General features: G+C 45.8%; 1 protein-coding gene across 4 annotated transcripts in view; it reads left to right on the forward strand.

Annotated features, from left to right (window-relative positions):
* The window catches only part of ADGRL4 (adhesion G protein-coupled receptor L4), a 167,604-nt gene that overhangs the window by 116,500 nt on the left and 26,956 nt on the right, over nt 1–24,148 (forward strand). For all 4 annotated transcript variants that reach the window (XM_077277710.1, XM_077277712.1, XM_077277713.1 and 1 more), the window contains 2 exons: nt 21,403–21,623; nt 21,716–21,782. In XM_077277710.1, the coding sequence (XP_077133825.1) occupies nt 21,403–21,623; nt 21,716–21,782 (288 nt within the window). The remainder of the gene's footprint in view (nt 1–21,402; nt 21,624–21,715; nt 21,783–24,148) is intronic.

Below are 24,148 nucleotides of genomic sequence, written 5' to 3' on the forward strand. Positions count from 1 at the left end.
TCCGGGAAGCGGCGGGGCCCAAGAAAGGACTAGAAGCGAGATAGATTGTGCTGAGTGAGAAACGAGATCAAGCAATAGGAGAATACCAGTAGGGGTCGTGCTGTAAGACCGGAGCAACACCCTACTGAGGCGCACTACCGGTGGCCGGAACGCCGAGGGAGTATCATAACATTCAGCTTCAAGCAATACTCTAAACAGCGGCAGGACAGTCAGTCTAAGGCGGGCTGTCTCACACAAATCACCTATGAAGTCTTGGGGGGCACCTTGTGGAGAGGGGCGACTCTAGGGTCCCGGAAGAGCTCCGAGCCTACCCGTCAAATGGGTGCCGTCCCAACCAGAACAACAGGGAGGGACGGAGGATTAGAAGAACATCATTTAATCAAGTTGTGAGGGAACTTAAGAAACAGACACAACGGTTGTGGGGACTTTTCGTAAGCACAGCAGGGGAGGACCGCAACACATAGCGCTAGAAGGAAGGCACCGATTTCCACCTGTGAAGTGAGCTCTGGAGGTGCCATCGGACCGGCCGGACTTGCGCAGCCTGGTGAACCGTATTCTGGACTGAGGACCCAGAGATCTTCAGTAAAGAGGTAAAGAGACTGCAACCTGGTGTCCTCGTTATTTACTGCACCGCACCACCACCACTGTCATTTACACGTATTTTAGACTGTGCGCCCCACGGCAGGGTCACGGACCGGGGCCTAGCCGCCGTGACAACCCCAGAGCAGAGACTCAGAGGCCCGGTACCGGGTAACCCCTCGGCCCTGCGGCGGTGGGGGCGCTACAACTTGGCGTCACGAACAGGATCTACTTAAGCCTGAAGAATCAGGTCATGTGTGCCTTGGAACTGTGACTTGTTGTGCTTGGACTGTACTGCATTGCAAAGGCTGTGCTGCATCGTTTGCCGCCAAAAGTTCCCGCCAAAGGCCGCCGCCATTGCTACCCCAAAGGAGAAGGAGGGCGTGCCATGGGAGGAGACTACCAAAGTGGCGCCAGAAGTAGCGACCGCCCCCTCCAACTCCTGCTGCGAGAGGATGATCTGCCCAGCAGCAGAGGAGAGCCGCCCCCTGATTTGCAACGGCGGGGACGAGGTGAAGGAGGAGCTCGACCTTGGAGAAATGGCGGAGCCAGGTGCATGCGGTGCCGCCGAATGCCAGACAACGACGATGAGCAGCGAGTGCCCGAGCAACGGCGAGGTGATCCCGGTTTGCCCCCGCCCGTCAGAGACGGACCTGCGCCCACCGCAGCGGAAGGACCTGAGTCCCTCGGAGCCGGTAGCGGGGCTGAGCCCATCTATCCTGACCCCGGAACTAGCCGAAGAGGAGCTATGGGGAGCAGAGCCGTATCCGGAGGTTGCCGAGGAGGAGCTGCGGACCGAGCTGCAGCCGACTCCAGCGTCCTCGTTAATGGAACGGATCGACATCGGTGGAATCACATCAGACGCAGGTATAGAAAGCGTCCCTGCTCCCCCGACCAATCCCGATCCTGCGATCGATCCTCGCCTCCACAATAATCGTTTCCTTTTGGCGGGGCTAGGGGTACTATCCCCTGGTGCAATGGGAAGGCTGATACCTCTACCACCGACCCAGATGGGGGAGTTCGTAGATGTGAGCCCAGAGGGAGTCATTCTCCGGTGGGAGGCTCCCCGAATTGGGCTGGATGGAGTCCGGCGAGAGGGCCACACCGTTGCCGTGCTTAATTGGGAACAATATAAGCAGTACTTGATTCTGCAGTGGAAGAACTGGAAGGAGATAGAGCAAACTACCGCTGCATCAGCTGTGGACCAAGGGCTGAAGCCTGCGCGGTCGGGAGATGCCCACCATCGGCTGAGGTCTAGCAACCTACCACGAAAATAAACCTCGATACCATGAATCTGTAAATAGTTGCTGTTTTCCTGTTGTTCTGCTAAACCCGTTCAGGGTAAACTCTTAAAGGGATCCCTTTGTTGACCCGGGATCCCTATTGTTTTTGGTTATTTTCTATTTTTCTACGTTATTTAAAAAAACTGCTGAAATCATGAACAGTGCATGATCCGAACTTCTTGTATATAGTTTGCACCTTATTAAAGGCGCTCCCTACTGGTTTTACTTAAAGAAGGACTCTTTGCGAAGATACCGCACTGGAACCTTTGCTGAGTATGGACTGGTAGCTTGAGAAGATACGCTACCTCACAGAGACTTGGTCCCCTCTTAAAGGGGATGTTCATTTGCCGCACTTCAATAGTAATATTGCTTAAGACAAGTAGCAATAATGTTGATGAGAGAAAAGTGATGATAATGTTTGTACGAGAAAGTTATATGTGTTCAACTGGTTAATTGTGAAGAAATGTTAATGATGTTATCTGAGAAGAAAAAGGTGAAAGATAGAAGAAGGATGCAGTGGGCCCGTAGGGATAGACGTGGTGTCCAGCATGCATGATAGAAAGAAAGAAAGATAATGAGAAGGCTTAATGTTCAAAAGAAAATGTTTGATAATGTTGATAGATAGTTAGGATAGAAGGTAAACCCTGAGTCCTCATAGGAGTCATGTAGAGATGGCTCAGTGCTCTTGAACTGAAAGTAATGTTATGTTCTATACTGTGTATAGTAGTTGAAAAGGCAGTAGGCCCTGGCCGAACGGGGCGGTCCTGTAACAGAAAGGAGAGGCAGTAGGTCTGGTGCCGATAGGACAGGCGGTCCTGCAGATCCAAAGTAGGAGAATGTAAAAGTTAAATTGCCTTATAATGTGATTATAGGAAGGTCTTTAGTGGATGCAGAGTGTATGTCCTTAAAGGCGATGTTAAATTATTGTTCAACAATTTTGTACTTAGTAGAATACCCGGTTGGGTAAGAGAAGCTAATTATAGCATGTTGCTATGATGTTTAACCATGTTTGTAACGTTCAAGTGTCCGTACCTCCCATAAAGGGAAGCCTGTTCAAGTATACTTATTGTTATTGCACTCAACAAAATTGTATGTCTTTTTGCTAACTTGTATTGTTGTTTTCTTCCCAGTCCCGGAGTACTGTGTTTAACCAGGGGGGAGTGCAGCGCCCCAGAGTCCTGGTCGTTGCAGTACTGTGGCTCCGCCACTAAGGGGAGCCATGGTGCGTCTGATGGCACTGAAGGAGTTCATCTGATCAGGTATCACAGACACCAATATATTTCACAGCTGGGCCTCCGGGGGGAGCTAAGGGTGCTATTCATTAGGCCACTCCCCACCATAGTGGGTAAACTGGGGGTCAGGCAGGAAGTTAGATCAGAAAGCTGACTGGATTGGACGAAGCAACACCTGGTGGCAGAGGGTGTTGTGGAGGAAGAGACAGTAGGGTCTCTGTCAGGGGTGGGATCCTGGCAGAGGCTTGGCAACAAGAAAGAACGTAACGGGTCCGCGCCAGCTCCGGGAAGCGGCGGGGCCCAAGAAAGGACTAGAAGAGAGATAGATTGTGCTGAGTGAGAAACGAGATCAAGCAATAGGAGAATACCAGTAGGGGTCGTGCTGTAAGACCGGAGCAACACCCTACTGAGGCGCACTACCGGTGGCCGGAACGCCGAGGGAGTATCATAACATTCAGCTTCAAGCAATACTCTAAACAGCGGCAGGACAGTCAGTCTAAGGCGGGCTGTCTCACACAAATCACCTATGAAGTCTTGGGGGGCACCTTGTGCAGAGGGGCGACTCTAGGGTCCCGGAAGAGCTCCGAGCCTACCCGTCAAACGGGTACCGTCCCAACCAGAACATCAGGGAGGGACGGAGGATTAGAAGAACATCATTTAATCGAGTTGTGAGGGAACTTAAGAAACAGACACAACAGTTGTGGGGACTTTCCGTAAGCACAGCAGGGAAGGACCACAACACATAGCGCTAGAAGGAAGGCACCGATTTCCACCTGTGAAGAGAACTCTGGAGGTGCCATTGGACCGGCCGGACTTGCGCAGCCTGGTGAACCGTATTCTGGACTGAGGACCCAGAGATCTTCAGTAAAGAGGTAAAGAGACTGCAACCTGGTGTCCTCGTTATTTACTGCACTACACCACCGCACCACCACCACCACTACGGCCTCATCATCATCATCATCTGTTGTACCTATTTCACTGTGCGCCCCACGGCAGGGTCACGGACCGGGGCCTAGCCGCCGTGACAACCCCAGAGCAGAGACTCACAGGCCCGGTACCGGGTAACCCCTCGGCCCTGCGGCGGTGGGGGCGCTACATAAAACACTATCTAGATAGTAGTAGGAATGTGAAGGGTATTGAACAGCATTATTGAGCAGTATAACTGTGACTTCCACTCTGGAGTTAGATAATACAAATATAGGTCCAGCTTACCGTAACAGACATCCTTAGGTGTTCAGAACACAGGAAATAATGCATCAAGGTGTAGAGCAATCACATAAGCAGGAGAAAATCCAGCTCAAATTTGTGAATAAACATCTTATTATTCATCAAAAGTGTTCAGTAGAGGGTAAAGCAGAATCAGCGATGTAAGTTACACAATATGCGACATCGATGCATTTCAGGTGACTGCGCACCCTGAAACGTGCCGATGTTGCATATCATGTATCTTAAAGAAAGAAGTTTGTTCACAAGTTTGAGGATCTAGATTTTCTCCTGTTTATGTAAGTGAGATAATACACTTACTAGAAAGTAGCAGCATAGAAAACAATATACAGTAATAATGAGTGGTGTAGCTATGAATCCAGCTCCGGGGTGAGATAAAACACTTACTAGAGAGCAGCAGCAACAATGAGAGCATTATATAGCAGTGTTAAGCAGTCTAAATGTGAATCCACCTATGGAGTGAGATAAAATGCTATCTACATAGAAGTAGCAATATGAAAGATATTAGTATTACTGAGTAGTGAAGCTATGACTCCAACTCTGGAGTGGGATAAAACACTTACTAGAAAACAGCTGCAACATTGAGAGTATTGTACTGCAGTATTAAGCAGTGTAGATGTGAGTCCACTTATGACATTAAATAAATCACTATCTAGATAGTAGTAGCAATAAGAAAGAGATTATAAAATATTGAGCAGTGAAGCTGCGACTCCAACTCTGGAAAGAGAGAAAACACTTACTAGAAAGTAGCAGCATGGTCTGTGTATGTTTCTGCCTCTTACTCAGCTTCTTCCTTCTCTTCCCCCTCATGACAGACTTCAATAGTCAGAAGCAATCTGATTCCTCAGTGAGCTGACGATCTGTCTTCTTATGACCAAAAGAGATTTAGGCAATTTTGGAAGGTGAATGTTGAGATGAGGAGGCCTAAGGAGAGCAAGAAGTGGCTCATAAGTGGAGAAAAAAAAATCAGATTTCTCTGCAATGATATTTTATCCACCTAATTTGAGCAGTGCTATGAGGACCCGGCTGTGGGTGCAATGTGCATATTTTATGGTGTCTATCCTTGTCCCTCCATGGCCGTAGCATGGACCTTGTAGCATGGACCTTGTAGCATGGACCTTGCTCGCGGCGCCATTACTCGGCTGTTTGCATTCCACATATATGTTACCATAGAACAAAAGCCGAACGTCCTACTTTTCGATCCCCTCGTCATTAGCTTTTCATGGTGAAATATTTTGGGCCTCTCGTTTTGCTGACGGGAGACGTATTCCAGGAAGCAATAACATCTCCTGGCGTGTGCAGTCTATGTATGTAAAGAAGATCTCGCATAGATGGATCTGCCGGGGGAAATCAATTCCTCCGTGTGACACTGAGGACGCGGAGCGACGCACGCACCAATAATTGCTTGTGTTTTATTGTTTAAATATTGGAAGGTGGTAATATTCAGGAGGCACGAGGCGGCGGTAACTAATGTTCCTCCTCCCCGGGGAGCCGCCATCAGCTCCTCTAGACTCGGCTTATTTCTTACATTTCTGTTCAGCAGCAGATGCCACTTTAAAACTTCGGCACTTTGAAAACTCCTGTTCATATTTACAGGGTTTCAGAAGAACTGGAACAAATATCTTTTGTGAATGTTCCACAGCTGGAATTTGTTTTGCAGTAGGAAGCCAAGAAAATATAGGTTATACTGTGAAAAAAAAAAATCATCAGGATAAATAAAACCGAGCATTGAATGGAAAGTCAAGGCTGACACCTTAAAGGGATTGTACAGTTTTTCTTCTGCAGAAAGAAAACATCATACACTTCTCCCCACTGGGTAAAATGTGTTTTCTGATGTATCTGGGGGATGGAGAGTGATTTGTGCAGGTGTCATCATGCTTTAAAAATCTGGAGAATTAAAGTGGGGGCTATGTTGTATTAGAGCCAGGGGACAATGTTTACTGATTTGGTGGCGAGAAGTGGTACCACAAGTCCAAAATATATCTGACCATTGTAAAAAACATAAAATAAATCTCGAAAAAAAACAAGAATTTAAAAAGTAATGAGCAAAGTCGCAAAAACCAGTGAACATTGCAAAAACATTTGAACCACAATACCTTTTCAGAAGCCAAAATAAGACAAACTTCAAAAGAGTTGTGGGGTGGACATTAGTTGTGGGGTGGATGTTACTTGCAGGGTGGACATTAGTTGTAGGGTGAACATTAGTTGTAGGGTGAACATTAGTTGTAGGGTGAACTTTAGTTGTGGGGTGAACATTAGTTGTGGGGTGGACATTAGTTGTAGGGTGGACATTAGTTGTGGGGTGGACATTAGTTGTAGGGTGAACATTAGTTGTAGGGTGAACATTAGTTGTGGGGTGGACATTAGTTGTAGGGTGAACATTAGTTGTAGGGTGAACATTAGTTGTGGGGTGGACATTAGTTGTGGGGTGGACATTAGTTGTAGGGTGGACATTAGTTGTGGGGTGGACATTAGTTGTAGGGTGAACATTAGTTGTAGGGTGAACATTAGTTGTGGGGTGGACATTAGTTGTAGGGTGAACATTAGTTGTGGGGTGGATGTTACTTGCAGGGTGGACATTAGTTGTGGGGTGGATGTTACTTGCAGGGTGGACATTAGTTGTGGGGTGGATGTTACTTGCAGGGTGGACATTAGTTGTGGGGTGGACATTAGTTGTGGGGTGAACATTAGTTGTAGGGTGAACATTAGTTGTAGGGTGAACATTAGTTGTGGGGTGGACATTAGTTGTAGGGTGAACATTAGTTGTGGGGTGGATGTTACTTGCAGGGTGGACATTACTTGTGGGGTGGATGTTACTTGCAGGGTGGACATTAGTTGTGGGGTGGATGTTACTTGCAGGGTGGACATTAGTTGTGGGGTGGACATTAGTTGTGGGGTGAACATTAGTTGTAGGGTGAACATTAGTTGTAGGGTGGACATTAGTTGTGGGGTGGATGTTACTTGCAGGGTGGACATTAGTTGTGGGGTGGATGTTACTTGCAGGGTGGACATTAGTTGTGGAGTGGACATTAGTTGTGGGGTGGATGTTACTTGCAGGGTGGACATTAGTTGTGGGGTGGACATTAGTTGTGGGGTGGACATTAGTTGCAGGGTGAACATTAGTTGTAGGGTGGACATTAGTTGTGGGGTGGATGTTACTTGCAGGGTGGACATTAGTTGTGGGGTGGACATTAGTTGTGGGGTGGATGTTACTTGCAGGGTGGACATTAGTTGTGGGGTGGACATTAGTTGTGGGGTGAACATTAGTTGTGGGGTGGACATTAGTTGTGGGGTGGATGTTACTTGCAGGGTGGACATTAGTTGTGGGGTGGACATTAGTTGTGGGGTGGACATTAGTTGCAGGGTGAACATTAGTTGTAGGGTGGACATTAGTTGTGGGGTGGATGTTACTTGCAGGGTGGACATTAGTTGTGGGGTGGACATTAGTTGTGGGGTGGATGTTACTTGCAGGGTGGACTTTAGTTGTAGGGTGGACATTAGTTGTGGGGTGGATGTTACTTGCAGGGTGAACATTAGTTGTGGGGTGGACTTTAGTTGTGGGGTGAACATTAGTTGTAGGGTGGACATTAGTTGTGGGGTGGATGTTACTTGCAGGGTGGACATTAGTTGTGGGGTGGACATTAGTTGTGGGGTGAACATTAGTTGTGGGGTGGATGTTACTTGCAGGGTGGACATTAGTTGTAGGGTGGACATTAGTTGTGGGGTGGACATTAGTTGTAGGGTGGACATTAGTTGTGGGGCGGATGTTACTTGCAGGGTGGACATTAGTTGTGGGGTGGACATTAATTGCGGAGTGGACATTAGTTGTAGGGTGGACATTAGTTGTGGGGTGGACATTAGTTGCAGGGTGGACATTAGTTGCGGGGTGGACATTAGTTGTAGGGTGGACATTAGTTGTGGGGTGGACATTAGTTGCAGGGTGGACATTAGTTGCGGGGTGGACATTAGTTGTGGGGTGGATGTTACTTGCAGGGTGGACATTAGTTGTAGGGTGGACATTAGTTGTGGGGTGGACATTAGTTGCAGGGTGGACATTAGTTGCGGGGTGGATATTAGTTTTGGGGTGGATGTTACTTGCAGGGTGGACATTAGTTGCGGGGTGAACATTAGTTGCGGGGTGGACATTAGTTGTGGGGTGGACGTTACTTGCGGGGTGGATATTAGTCGCGGGGTGGATATTAGATGTGGGGTGGACATTAGTTGCGGGGTGGACATTAGTTGCGGGGTGGATATTAGTTGCGGGGTGGATATTAGTTGCGGGGTGGACGTTACTTGCAGGGTGGACGTTACTTGCAGGGTGGACGTTACTTGCAGGGTGGACGTTACTTGCAGGGTGGACGTTACTTGCAGGGTGGACATTAGTGGCGGGGTGGATATTACTTGCGGGATGGACAATAGTTGCAGGATGACAATAGAGAAACTTGGCACTCAAAAATACTTTAGCGTGGATAGTTATTTATTCAATGTGCATCCATAGAGACAAAAGTTGAACATTTTCGGTCCACATCCGGACCTTCATCAGAACAAATATACTGGTATACTGGGAAATACGTATATCCTGTCAAAACTGGTTCCAACAGAGTTTTCAAAGAAGCCTGGATGCTAAGAGGAATCCTGAGTGTGTCCACGCACATGGAGGGCGACAGAAGTGCCCTACTTGAGCACCTAACTCGCATGATAGTACGAGTGCCGTGTTGTACCACTACAAATTAGTTGTAGGGTGGACGTTACTTGCAGGGTGGACATTAGTTGCAGGGTGAACATTAGTTGCGGAGTGGACATTAGTTGCGGAGTGGACATTAGTTGCGGAGTGGACATTAGTTGCGGAGTGGACATTAGTTGCGGAGTGGACATTAGTTGCGGAGTGGACATTAGTTGCGGAGTGGACATTAGTTGCGGAGTGGACATTAGTTGCGGAGTGGACATTAGTTGCGGAGTGGACATTAGTTCCGGAGTGGACATTAGTTCCGGAGTGGACATTAGTTCCGGAGTGGACATTAGTTGCAGGGTGGACATTAGTTGCGGAGTGGACATTAGTTCCGGAGTGGACAATACTTGCAGGGTGGACATTAGTTGCGGAGTGGACATTAGTTGCGGAGTGGACATTAGTTGCGGAGTGGACATTAGTTGCGGAGTGGACATTAGTTGCGGGGTGGACATTAGTTGCGGGGTGGACATTAGTTGCGGGGTGGACATGATGAGTTGCAGGGTGGACATTAGTTGCGGGGTGGACATTAGTTGCGGGGTGGAGATGAGTTGCGGGGTGGAGATGAGTTGCGGGGTGGAGATGAGTTGCGGGGTGGAGATGAGTTGCGGGGTGGAGATGAGTTGCGGGGTGGACATGAGTTGCGGGGTGGACATGAGTTGCGGGGTGGACATTAGTTGCGGGGTGGACATGAGTTGCGGGGTGGACATGAGTGGCGGGGTGGACATTAGTTGCGGGGTGGACAGGCATCGCTCTTGTGGAGATGTCTGGTACTTCCATTGGGAGATATATTACTATCTGTCGTTTAGCTGTTGTCATAGTTGTGGTCAGGATTCCCTTTCCTGTCCTCTCAGGGATAATTTTGCATGGCCTCCTTTTGGTTTGGGGAGGGCTATATTTACCCGCCTCCGTCTGGGGATCCTTGTCAGTGATACATTTGTTCTTGTCTGTGTGTCCGACCCCTGGTGTGCTTGCATACTGGTTCGTCCGTTTGCCTTTTAGTGTATGAACCGGTCCTTTTACACGTCTGTGCATTTGCCTTGTGACTCTGTCCCTGTTATCCGCTTCTGACTCTGACTCCTGGCTTGGTACTCTTTCTTCCCGTCTGCCTGCCCCGTTTGTACTGCGTCACTATCTCCGGCTATCCGACCTCTTGATACGTCCTGCCCACCCTTTTACGTCTCACCCTTTTGTACTACACTGACCTCACGGCTTGACTTTGGCACTTTCTGACTACTCTCCGGCATCCCCTGCCACCTCTGCCACTAGGTGTCTGGCTCTGCCTCCGGTCACTCCCCCGGTGGTCACAAGCTTCAGGTCCTTGACGCCGGTAGGTAAGCTTGCCGCAGCTCTCCGTACACACCCTCGGTCCGCTTGGAACACGTGCGCAGACTCCTGATGTAAGTCTGCAGCTGGGTTCCTGATAGCTGTAACCCGTGGAGCCAGTTGCTGTTTTGCTCCTTGTCCCTGTCGCCCGTCCGTTTTTTTGCTGCTTTGTGTGAGATCTCGGTGACTGGACAAGTCTTTCTAGGTAACAGCATCATCTATCTTGTTTTATTTCCCTTCTCCTCGGAGGGAGGATTACATAACCGCTAGTTTGTCTCACCTCTTCTCACTTACTATGATCTCGCTTTCTTATACCTGTCTGCTCTCCGGTTCCTGCACTTTTCTCCGGAGAAATAGAAGAACTTTTAATGTTCCCTTTCAGCGCAGTAATTAAACTCTGAATGCACCCAGTCTGGGTCTGGTGTGAGCGGAGTCGGATCACGTGGTCGGACGGCGGCGTTAGTCATAAGAATACGGAATAATCTGCAGATTCTGCTGGATAATCTAATAGGTGAAGAAGGGAACTAAATACATGATGCCAGAGCTGGAATGTGTGTGGCTCCGGGCTGCAAATAGCGCCCCCTCCATATACACAACTATTCAGCTACATGACGAGACGATGGCCGCCCGCAGTCACCTGCTCATAGCAGATCAGCAATGACAAGCATGGGAGTCTCCTGCAGACGCACAGGACACGCTCATGGCGCCATCGTGCTACATACCACTGCCAGACATTGACAGCGGCATTTGACATGTCAACTGATCACATAATTTGTCAGAAAAGATGCGGGCTCAGTGCCAGAGCCAGCATCATAGGGGGAGACACGATCTATGACGTATATATACGTCATAGGTTATAAAGTGGTTAAAGGGGTGGTCTATCTATTTATTTCCATATTCTAAAATATTTTGTCATATACTTGAATTAAAAATTCCCCATCCTTCCCTAACTACTCTATCTAACAGCTTTACTTTTCTTCACTACCTTTTTGATGACGATTTGTTTGAGAATCCCAGTGCATGCTGGGATACTCAAACAAAGCGTCCTCATGTGGCAGAGGGTGCGGTCACTGCCGCAGTCCCTGCCCCCTCCCTGAAATGAAGCATCATCAGTGCCTGCAAGGTGTGTACTGTGCGATGTGCACAATGACAGTACACTCTCTCGTCAGCTGAGATCAGCACTATTGAGCCGGCAACAGAGTGCGTTGTCAGAATACACGGTGTGGAGAGGCCAGTGACATCACTTGCGGGGGCGGCACTGGTCTCTGTGTGCCAGGTATTATGCCAACGCGCTCTGTTGCCAGCTCATTGCTGCTGATCTGAGCCAGCGAGAGAGTGCACTGTCATTGTGCACATCGAACAGTGCGCAGGGGCAAATTTCAAATTTCATTAGAATTGGTAATTACTTATGGGATCCTAAAATTGTTACCCCCCCCCCCCAGTTATAAGACATCTATGGCATGTCCCAGTGGGTGTTAACCTGGTGATGCCTCCGAGTGTCCAGTCATAAGATGCCCACAATGATTATTGCAATCAAAGTGACACAGAATCCACTCCAAGTTCCCGATGGGCCTGTGTCAGCATGTCACCCGCCTTCCAAACCTCCTGCCGCAGTCATGGGTGCTGCCGTATTCTCCTTCCCAATGGGATCCTGTTTCAGTCAACATCAATTTTGTTGAGAAATGTGTTCTAAAAGAAATGTTTTGGGTCCATTTTATTAGATGGAGCAGAGTCCGACTCTGTACATTGGGGTCGCGCTGTTCGTACTGCAGGATTACCTGTTTATCATCTAAGTTTTATGAAACTTGGGCCCCTTATTCCCCTTTCAATTTTTGTAACACAATTGTACACAAAAAGCTTGAAAACCGCCGTCACTCTGATTGCATTACAGTTTACGCCTCAGAGCGTCTGAAATCTGTCATGAATATGTAACGGATCCTCGGATGAAAGCGGCAACGGATCTCAATTGTAGTCTCACCAGATGGAGCACAAGTGGATTATCCTGAGAACGATCGATGGGATATATCCACCTGCGTTCTCACGTCTCCGGGCCTGGATACAGATAGACACCGCCCTAGGGTGAAAGCATGAAAGATTTACAGAACATTTACCAGGCGATGAAACGAACAAATAAAATCTAATGGCAGAGGTGAACTAATCTTTAGACATTTCACATCAAAGTTCGCTGAATTTTTCCCAAAAATCATGTATGACCCTGTGACGTCTCCTACGGTAGGATCATTTCCAACCAACCTTAGTAATGTCCAACTGACCTCCACGTAAACGGTTGGTAAGATGTCTTCACCGCTATCACACACTATATGTACAATGTATTCAGTGTTTCATGGCTTTCTCTCACTAACTTTTACTGCAATCAGATTGCTGTATAAATCGGACCAAGATTGGACGGACTGACCGGCGGCTCTTCCAACCTCAGCGTGACGTGAAGCTGTCACAAATGGGTCTAGAGATCCGCCGGCCAGTCCGTGCACTGTATTCCAATCTCAGTCTGATTATTGTCATGGTTCTCAATGGCAAGAGACCGTAGTAAAGCATACAAAAGGACTAGCTCTTGGAAGATGGGAACTCGAGCTGACTGTGAGCTAAACCTACCGCACAACTAACAGTGGCCGGGTAGCGTGCCTACGTTTTATCCCTAGACGCCCAGCGCCAGCCGGAGAACTGACTGACCCTAGCAGAGGAAAATACAGACCTGGCTTACCTCTAGAGAAATTTTCCCCAAAAGGCAGACAGTAGCCCCCACATATAATGTCGGTGATTTTAGAGGAAATTGACATACGAAGTATGAAGATAGGTTTAGCAAATTGAGGTCCGCTTACTGGATAGTAGGAAGACAGAAAAGGGAACTACACAGTCAGCTGAAAACCCTTTCAAAACACCATCCTGAAATTACTTTAAGACTCTAATATCAACTCATGACACCAGAGTGGCAATTTCAGCTCACAAGAGCTTCCAGCCTCAGAAATATTCAAACACAGAGAACTGGAACAAAAATGCAAAACAAACTTAGGACTACAAGTCCAACTTAGCTGATAGTAGTCTAGGAGCAGGAACATGCAACAGAAAGGCTTCTGGTAACATTGTTGGCCGGCATAGAAATGACTGAGGAGCAAGGCTAAATAGACAACTCCCACATCCTGATGGAAACAGGTGAACAGAGGCGATGAAGCACACAAGTTAGTACCACCAGTGACCACCGGGGGAGCCCAGAAACCAAATTCACAACAGTACCCCCCCCTCAAGGAGGGGGCACCGAACCCTCACCAGAACCACCAGGGCGATCAGGATGAGCCCTATGAAAGGCACGGACCAAATCGGAGGCATGAACATCAGAGGCTGTCACCCAAGAATTATCCTCCTGACCGTAGCCCTTCCACTTGACCAGATACTGAAGTCTCCGTCTGGAAACACGGGAGTCCAAGATCTTCTCGACAACGTACTCCAACTCACCCTCAACCAACACCGGAGCAGGAGGCTCAACGGAAGGCACAACCGGTACCTCATACCTGCGCAACAATGACCGATGGAAGACATTATGAATAGAAAAAGATGCAGGGAGGTCCAAACGAAAGGACACAGGGTTAAGAATCTCCAATATCTTGTACGGGCCGATGAACCGAGGCTTAAACTTAGGAGAAGAAACCTTCATAGGGACAAAACGAGAAGACAACCACACCAAGTCCCCAACACAAAGACGAGGACCAACACGACGACGGCGGTTGGCAAAATGCTGAGTCTTCTCCTGGGACAACTTCAAATTGTCCACCACATGCCCCCAAATCTGATGCAACCTCTCCACCACAGCATCCACTCCAGGACAATCCGAAGACTCCACCTGACCGGAAGAGAAACGAGGATGAAACCCCGAATTACAGAAGAAAGGAGAAACCAAGGTGGCAGAACTAGCCCGATTATTGAGGGCAAACTCCGCCAAGGGCAAAAAGGCAACCCAATCATCCTGATCCGCAGACACAAAACACCTCAAATAAGTCTCCAAGGTCTGATTAGTTCGCTCGGTCTGGCCATTAGTCTGAGGATGGAAAGCAGACGAAAAAGACAAATCAATGCCCATCCTAGCACAGAACGCTCGCCAAAATCTAGACACGAATTGGGTTCCCCTGTCAGACACGATATTCTCCGGAATACCATGCAAGCGAACCACATTTTGAAAAAACAGAGGAACCAGCTCGGATGAGGAAGGCAATTTAGGCAAGGGGACCAAATGGACCATCTTAGAGAAATGGTCACACACCACCCAGATGACAGACATCTTCTGAGAAACAGGGAGATCAGAAATAAAATCCATGGAGATGTGAGTCCAAGGCCTCTTCGGAATAGGCAAAGATAACAACAATCCACTAGCCCGAGAACAACAAGGCTTGGCCCGAGCACAAACATCACAAGACTGCACAAAACCTCGCACATCTCGCGACAGGGAAGGCCACCAGAAGGACCTAGCCACCAAATCCCTGGTACCAAAGATTCCAGGATGACCAGCTAACGCAGAAGAATGGACCTCCGAGATGACTCTACTGGTCCAATCATCAGGAACAAACATTCTACCAGGCGGGCAACGATCAGGTCTATCCGCCTGAAACTCCTGCAAGACCCGTCGCAAGTCTGGGGAAACAGCAGATAATATCACTCCATCCTTAAGGATACCTGTAGGTTCAGAATTACCAGGGGAATCAGGCTCAAAACTCCTAGAAAGGGCATCCGCCTTCACATTTTTAGAACCCGGTAGGTAAGAAACCACAAAATTAAACCGAGAGAAAAATAACGACCAGCGCGCCTGTCTAGGATTCAGGCGCCTGGCAGACTCAAGATAAATCAAATTCTTGTGGTCGGTCAATACCACCACCTGATGTCTAGCCCCCTCAAGCCAATGACGCCACTCCTCAAAAGCCCACTTCATAGCCAAGAGCTCCCAATTACCAATATCATAATTTCGCTCAGCGGGCGAAAATTTACGAGAAAAGAACGCGCAAGGTCTCATCACGGAGCAGTCGGAACTTTTCTGCGACAAAACCGCCCCAGCTCCGATTTCTGAAGCGTCGACCTCAACCTGAAAAGGAAGAGTAACATCAGGCTGACGCAATACAGGGGCGGAAGAAAAGCGGCGCTTAAGCTCCCGAAAGGCCTCCACAGCAGCAGGGGACCAATCAGCAACATCAGCACCCTTCTTAGTCAAATCAGTCAACGGTTTAGCAACATCAGAAAAACCAGTTATAAATCGACGATAAAAATTAGCAAAGCCCAAAAACTTCTGAAGGCTCTTAAGAGAAGAGGGTTGCGTCCAATCACAAATAGCCTGAACCTTGACAGGGTCCATCTCAATGGAAGAGGGGGAAAAAATGTACCCCAAAAACGAAATCTTTTGAACGCCAAAAACGCACTTAGAACCCTTTACACACAAGGAATTAGAGCGCAAAACCTGAAAAACCCTCCTGACCTGTTGGACATGAGAGTCCCAGTCGTCCGAAAAAATCAAAATATCATCCAGATACACAATCATAAATTTATCCAAATATTCACGGAAAATGTCATGCATAAAAGACTGAAAGACTGAAGGGGCATTTGAAAGACCAAAAGGCATTACTAAATACTCAAAATGGCCCTCAGGCGTATTAAATGCGGTTTTCCACTCATCCCCCTGCTTAATTCGCACTAAATTATACGCCCCACGAAGATCAATCTTAGAGAACCACCTTGCCCCCTTTATTCGAGCAAACAAATCAGTAAGCAGTGGCAAAGGATACTGATATTTAACCGTGATTTTATTCAAAAGCCGATAATCAATACACGGCCTCAAAGAGCCATCTTTTTTAGATACAAAGAAAAAACCGGCTCCTAAGGGAGATGACGAAGGACGAATATGTCCCTTTTCCAAGGACTCCTTAATATATTCCCGCATAGCAGCATGTTCAGGCACAGATAGATTAAATAAACGACCCTTTGGAAACTTACTGCCCGGAATCAGATCTATAGTACAATCGCACTCTCTGTGCGGAGGTAGTGAACCAATTTTAGGCTCCTCAAAAACGTCACGATAATCAGATAAAAATTCCGGAATCTCAGAGGGAATAGATGACGAAATGGAAACCAAAGGTACGTCCCCATGAGTCCCCTGACATCCCCAGCTTAACACAGACATTGCTTTCCAGTCGAGGACTGGGTTATGAGATTGCAGCCATGGCAATCCAAGCACCAACACATCATGTAGATTATACAACACAAGGAAGCGAATAATCTCCTGGTGATCCGGATTAATACGCATAGTTACTTGTGTCCAGTATTGTGGTTTATTACTAGCCAATGGCGTGGAGTCAATACCCTTCAGAGGTATAGAAACTTCCAGAGGCTCTAAATTAAACCCACAGCGTTTGGCAAAGGACCAATCCATAAGACTCAAAGCGGCGCCAGAGTCGACATAGGCGTCCGCGGTAATAGACGATAAAGAGCAAATCAGGGTCACAGATAGAATAAACTTGGACTGTAAAGTACCAATTGAAACAGACTTATCAACCTTCTTAGTACGTTTAGAGCATGCTGATATAACATGAGTTGAATCGCCACAATAGAAGCATAACCCATTTTTTCGCCTAAAATTCTGTCGTTCGCTTCTGGACAGAATTCTATCACATTGCATAATCTCTGGCGCCTTCTCAGTAGACACCGCCAAATGGTGCACAGGTTTGCGCTCCCGCAAACGCCGATCAATCTGAATAGCCATAGTCATGGACTCATTCAGACCTGCAGGCACAGGGAACCCCACCATAACATCTTTAATGGCATCAGAGAGACCCTCTCTGAAATTCGCCGCCAGGGCGCACTCATTCCACTGAGTAAGCACAGACCACTTACGAAATTTTTGGCAGTATATTTCAGCCTCATCTTGCCCTTGAGACAGGGCCATCAAGGCTTTTTCAGCCTGAATCTCTAAATGAGGTTCCTCATAAAGCAACCCCAAAGCCAGGAAAAACGCATCCACATTGAGCAACGCAGGATCCCCTGGTGCCAAAGCAAATGCCCAATCCTGAGGGTCGCCCCGGAGCAAGGAAATTACAATCCTGACCTGCTGTGCAGGATCTCCAGCGGAGCGAGATCTCAGAGACAAAAATAATTTACAATTATGTTTGAAATTCTGGAAGCGAGATCTATCCCCGGAGAAAATTTCAGGCAAAGGTACTCTAGGTTCAGATATAGGAGCATGAATTACAAAATCCTGTAAACTTTGAACCTTCATAGCGAGATTATTCAAACCTGTAGCTAAACTCTGAGGATCCATTTTCATCAGGTGAAATCAGAACCATTCAAGGATTAGAAGGAGAGAGAGACGAAGGCTGCAGTAAGCAGAGATGCTAGTGAATCAACTAATGAGCAAACTCAGGAAAAAAAAAAAAAATTCTCTGCAGACTTCTTTTCTCTCCTTTCTTCTGCCAATTATTTTAACCCTTGGCCGGCCAAACTGTCATGGTTCTCAATGGCAAGAGACCGTAGTAAAGCATACAAAAGGACTAGCTCTTGGAAGATGGGAACTCGAGCTGACTGTGAGCTAAACCTACCGCACAACTAACAGTGGCCGGGTAGCGTGCCTACGTTTTATCCCTAGACGCCCAGCGCCAGCCGGAGAACTGACTGACCCTAGCAGAGGAAAATACAGACCTGGCTTACCTCTAGAGAAATTTTCCCCAAAAGGCAGACAGTAGCCCCCACATATAATGTCGGTGATTTTAGAGGAAATTGACATACGAAGTATGAAGATAGGTTTAGCAAATTGAGGTCCGCTTACTGGATAGTAGGAAGACAGAAAAGGGAACTACACAGTCAGCTGAAAAACCTTTCAAAACACCATCCTGAAATTACTTTAAGACTCTAATATCAACTCATGACACCAGAGTGGCAATTTCAGCTCACAAGAGCTTCCAGCCTCAGAAATATTCAAACACAGAGAACTGGAACAAAAATGCAAAACAAACTTAGGACTACAAGTCCAACTTAGCTGATAGTAGTCTAGGAGCAGGAACATGCAACAGAAAGGCTTCTGGTAACATTGTTGGCCGGCATAGAAATGACTGAGGAGCAAGGCTAAATAGACAACTCCCACATCCTGATGGAAACAGGTGAACCGAGGCGATGAAGCACACAAGTTAGTACCACCAGTGACCACCGGGGGAGCCCAGAAACCAAATTCACAACAGATTATACAGCCATCTGACTGCATCTTTAGTCTGAGCAATGATGTCCTCTAACTGTCCTTATTCACTATAAAAATGCCAGCTGCATTCCCTGCCTCGGCTTTTATAGTGGCTATGATTGTCCCTCCTATGATAGCTGTAAGGGTAGAGACAGACTGCCGTATTTCTCGTGCGAGAATCGCATCGCACTGCACGGACTGGCCGGCACCTTTCCTGACCTAAGAATGACAGCATGATGGATTACTATGCAGCTGTCAAGGTCAGGAGAGCCGACAGCCAGTACGAGTTTTACGATGCGATTCTAGCAGGAAGAAGCCCATCTGCCCTCCTGAGGTCCTATAATCCTTTTCTGGAATATGCAATCTTCTGCAATAAAAAGTACGTGTAAAATGGAAGTGGCCCTATTAAGTGATTCACACAAAGCAAATCACCAATTGTTTGAATTTTTCAGTTCCAGCAAATTCCCCCCAAAAATCAATATAAATTCAATTTGCATGAAATCGATTGGCTGACATCTATCTCATGGTCTTCTATGTATTTCCCTAGCACCATCTATTTTACCTCCCTCTATTTCCCTCTAATTCAGAGCATGAAAGCAGTAGATCTGGGAAGGATGGGGAAGTCGTACAGGGAACCTGTCTTCTGATTCATGCTGCCTGAACCACAGAGTTATTGCAGCAGAGCATGTTTTACTCTGAAACTTTGCAGAAAAAAATTACTTTGCAAAGCTGGCCAGGGACTATGTGCATTGGGCGCCCTGGACCGATAGCCAAAACTGCATGGGCCATGGATTTTCCCACCAAATAGCCATTCTTGCTTTAACATGGGCATAGCGCTACTTGGACAACACAGGGTGAGGGTAAAAGAGTGTGGCAATGCTTTATTGAACCACAAAACAGGCAGATAACACATAGAATAGTCCCAGCAAAATACCCCAAGATGGTGCACATTACAGAGTCTCACGCTTCCACTGACTCACCGGGATAATGGCAGCTGTTAATTCAGAGATTCCAGGGTCGACTACCCCACCTGTGGCACACACAGAGAGGAGGTAACAACAAGCTTAGGAAGATGACAGTCCATTGAGGTACGAGGCCAGTTGACCCGAGGGTCACAACCTGGCTTTTCCAAACATATCCATAGTTCAGTGATGGTCAATGGAGCAGATGTGTATTCTTCCATCCGGGGTCGAAGTCCGCTTGGCTGCTTCCTGTAGAATGATAGATCCGTGTCCCTCGTGATGGAGCTCTGATGTATTGGCTGCTGTCCTTTCTCTGGCCCTTTGGATGTATGGATGTCTTGGCAGAATCTCTGGCTGTCTCTCTCTCAGTCTCTCTGTCCAGAGACATGTAACCTATTTTTATATTTACTTTTTATCTTACTTTTAATAATAATAATAATAATAATAATAATAATAATAATCTTTCTTTTTATATAGCGCTAACATATTCCGCAGCGCTTTACAAAACCTGAAACCTGAAAAAATTTAGTTAATGTTTACACTGGAGATGAGACAATGGTTTTAAATTACAATTCTCCAACTTTGCTGAGTTTTTCACAAAAATTTGATTGGTGGCAAAACACAAGTTCTGCAATTGCCCTGAACAGATGTGTATAACACTCTGAGGTCTCCTAGGACAGAATCCAACTAATGACAAACACTTTGTTCCAAACACAACCTTAATAATATCACAGTGACCTCCATATATATGTCTATCTGTAAACGGATGATAAATATTCTTCACTGCTGGGATGTCACACAATATCTGGGATGTTAATTCAGTGTTTTGTAACTTATAGAAGAGAAAAAAAAGCTGGTACTTCCACAGATAATTAAAACTTGGTTTTCTTTATCTGTTTTTCATAAAAAGTTACATTGCTGTCCCAACTAAATATCTCTGACGCATTCCCGGCATTGTCCATGTCCTTAGGCATAGAGGACAATGCTGGAAATGCTTCAGAGATGTTCACTTGGGACAACAAAGTAACTTTTTAATGGAAAACAAATAAGAAAAATCATGTTTTAATTACCTACAGAAGTAGCAACTTTTTTTCTATATGCTGTGCTGAAAGCCAGCATTGAAGCGACATCTTTATATATCAGCACGGAACAATTGAATACATGTGGCAAGTCCAGTAATTACTTTTTTATATACTATGGATTGTTTAATCACCTATACTTTCTCTAAGGTTCAGCTGTGAGATCTCATGTACTTTCACAAGCCAGATTCACACTAAAATGGCAGCTGCATTCCTTGCCTTGGCTTTCGTACAGGCTCTTCAGTCCTTCCTGATTGTCTTTGCTGTACCATTTGATGTGAAAGCTGCAAGGCATTATGTAAAGCCTACCTGGCAGCCACTGAGGTCATGAATTCCTTCTCTGGCTGATGCAATATTCTACACAATGTTTGACGGACATGGGCAATTTTTTGGGGACGATTTGCGTGTATCAAGCTGAAACTTGTTCAAACTTACCTGGTCCAGAGCATTGGCTAAAAGTTCGATTTGCATATAATCGATTTGCTTATCTCTAGTTTGCGCCTAACATACTGCAGTGTTACAAGTTATTAAAGCATTCACTGGATATAACTGTAAGCATTGCTGGACGGGCAACATTATAAGGAATTCTTTATAATAATATACATGCTTAGTGCAGATGTAGTACGTTGAGATTTGCAGAAAAAAATGCATTATAATAGTAAAGAGTAACAAATACTTCTCAATATTTAGTATATGAAGATTTGAGGAAAGCGCTAATAAAGTAACGGCTATCCGAAGGCGGACAATGCAATGTGAATGTGTCCCTGTTCCAGGTTCTTTGTGCCGTCATTGCGGGGTCGCTCCATTACTTCTTCCTCGCTGCGTTTGCTTGGATGTGCATTGAAGGGATCCACCTGTATCTCATCGTGGTCGGAGTCATCTACAACCGAGGATTCCTACACAAGAATTTTTACATTTTCGGATACTGCAGCCCGGCCGTCGTGGTCGGAGTTTCGGCTGTGTTGGGATACAAGTATTACGGCACAGATAAAGTGTAAGTGTATCTACATTGTAGCACTTGGTGTTCAGATGTATTTTCCCAACAGGATAAATTATTGATGCTGTGATATTTTATTTATTTTGAAGATGTTGGCTGAGCACAGAGAATAATTTTATATGGAGTTTTATTGGGCCGGCCTGTCTCATCATTCTCGTGAGTACAACATTCCTTTTTTATTAATATTCTCCAGTGTTTTATTGGAGCATTTTTGATTTAAGTAAGATTAAGAGGATTGTTTAACAGCGCGTTGCACGGAGCCGAGATGTGCCGTAACCCATTGCTTTCAATGAAAACAATTGCTACTGTGCGTTCCCTACCTTGTAAATTCAGGGCTACAGAAAGCCTGATTGGGCACCCGGATCCCGGGAGAGATACGACATGAGCTACCAATGGGACAATAAGAGTTTGAGGTCCATGCAACAAAGTTTCTTATTTTTCCCAGTGTCCTTATAGCCCAGAGATCCAGAGATTATAAGTCTGATCAACTCTCTGCAACTAATAATCCAAGTTCTCATTCCAATCTATTCCTTCTTTTTCCTCTACACACACGTTCGGCTAAATGTGCACATGTTTTTCGTTATTGGACAAGGAGATTAAACCAGACACCTCAAGCAAAGGATTGGGCATGTTGAATCTCAGCATGCCCCATCATTCATTTTCCAAATATCATCTGAAACGGAAAAATTTCCATGATTATCACTACTCTCAGTAGTGACAGAGGCGTTTAGATGGTTGGCAGTGACTAGGGGGGTCTTTTCTGAGGCTTATTGTCCCCATATTCTACTGCAAATATGACAGCCAGGTGTTAAACTGAAGCCCCTACATCCCCCATCTCACTACCCCTATGTAGCCCTGCCTGTATCTGAACTTTAGAGGAGGTCAATAACGTTACACTATGCTGCAATATAACACTATGGCTACATATTTTAGAAGTGATCAAGTCTTTAGGGAGACTAGTAAAAATGTACATAAAAAAATAGTTACAGAAATAAGAAAAAACATAAACATTTACCGTAGATATATTTATACATATAAGGTTTTATGTAGGTTGAAAATAAAATAAAAGTTAACAAATGTGTAATTGGTGCCTGTGTAAGTGTCGGAACAAATATAATATCGGAAAATTTGTCCCAAATGGTGACTGACAAAATGGAAAAAAAATAGAATCAAGATGTCAGAGCGGCTAATTTTTTGTCAATTTGCCTAAAAATGAAGATAAAAGACATCAGAAAGTTGCTTGGACCCCAACACGATAATGATTAAACTTACGGCTTGCACCGCAAAAAAACAGATCTCAAACAACTTTCAACCGAAAAATGAAAAAATTATAGGAAAAATAAAAAGCAAAGAGGAACCCACTGGGATTTTGATGGGTAAAGGGCCGGCATAGACCTGGAGTCAGCTCCGCAAGGTGGTCTTATAGGTCCTCCTCTTCTCCATGCACACCACTAGGGTTGGACGACAACTAAAGCCAAGTCAATTTTAAAAATTCATTTGCGCTCTTTTAAGTGTTTGCAGGATTTTTATGTTTTTTCTTTGGGGGGGTTATCATTGCAACTGGAACTTTTCAAAGCATAAAATAAAGTTTGATAAGTTGGCTTGTACTTTGGTAAACTTGGCAGGAGGTTTAGGAATAAACTGTATCAAGAGTCTGGTAATCTGATCCTTCAGGCATTGCGTTGTATCACCGGTTATTGGGGATCGGACGTCTCCGAAGATTACACTGTCATCTTTGTGATCCACAAATTCCCATGTGCCCTGTAATCATCACAGTTCTTTTTAACCCCAATTGTAGCATCATACAGAAGCCGGCTATTTCACATGAACAGACGCTTGTTGACTTGCAGACCTGGCGCATCTAGAAAAATTGTTCCTGTGGATCAGCGTGCGGTCTGCTAAGTTGTTGTCTTTGGCTTAAAAACTCGCCGTAAACTTTTCTGACCTAACAGAGGTCTCAGCAAAAGTTATTTCCTCCATAATCTTACATACTTTATGCTCGATTATGTTCCAGGGCGACATGATCTGATTTGGCTGTCTGTTTTGCATCATCAGCATATTTTCTCCGGCTTTGTTTTGTATCTGAGGTTTGTTTATAGGTCATAATAAAATATAGAAAAACAGGTGAAAGAAAAGGAGAAAATTCTGACTTTACAATGGAAGCTTTAACTCTGAATAATGTGAGTTAGTCCGAAACAGTAAATGTTTTATGGGGGTTGAAGTTGCAGAAGATGCAAAAAAATTTCAGATTTTTAAAAGAGACAATCATTTCTTCCTCCAAAATCTGCAATATTGGGTTACAAACATCATTGCCAAATTCCTGTAAGGAATGGTGTTTTTGAAATTTTACAGAACTGCTAAACTTCGAGGTAACTGAGGAGATGAAGTGTGGAACGAAAGCTCAAATGTTCCTCTTTTAGAAGTTGATTATTTTCTTATAGGCAAAGTCTGCAAATAGTCAGAAAGTTATGGAAAGATCTTCCAGATCACAATAAATGCCACAATTGAATAATTGGATAAGT

Source organism: Ranitomeya variabilis, chromosome 8 (genome assembly GCF_051348905.1).
Source record: "Ranitomeya variabilis isolate aRanVar5 chromosome 8, aRanVar5.hap1, whole genome shotgun sequence".
Classification (NCBI taxonomy): domain Eukaryota; kingdom Metazoa; phylum Chordata; class Amphibia; order Anura; family Dendrobatidae; genus Ranitomeya; species Ranitomeya variabilis.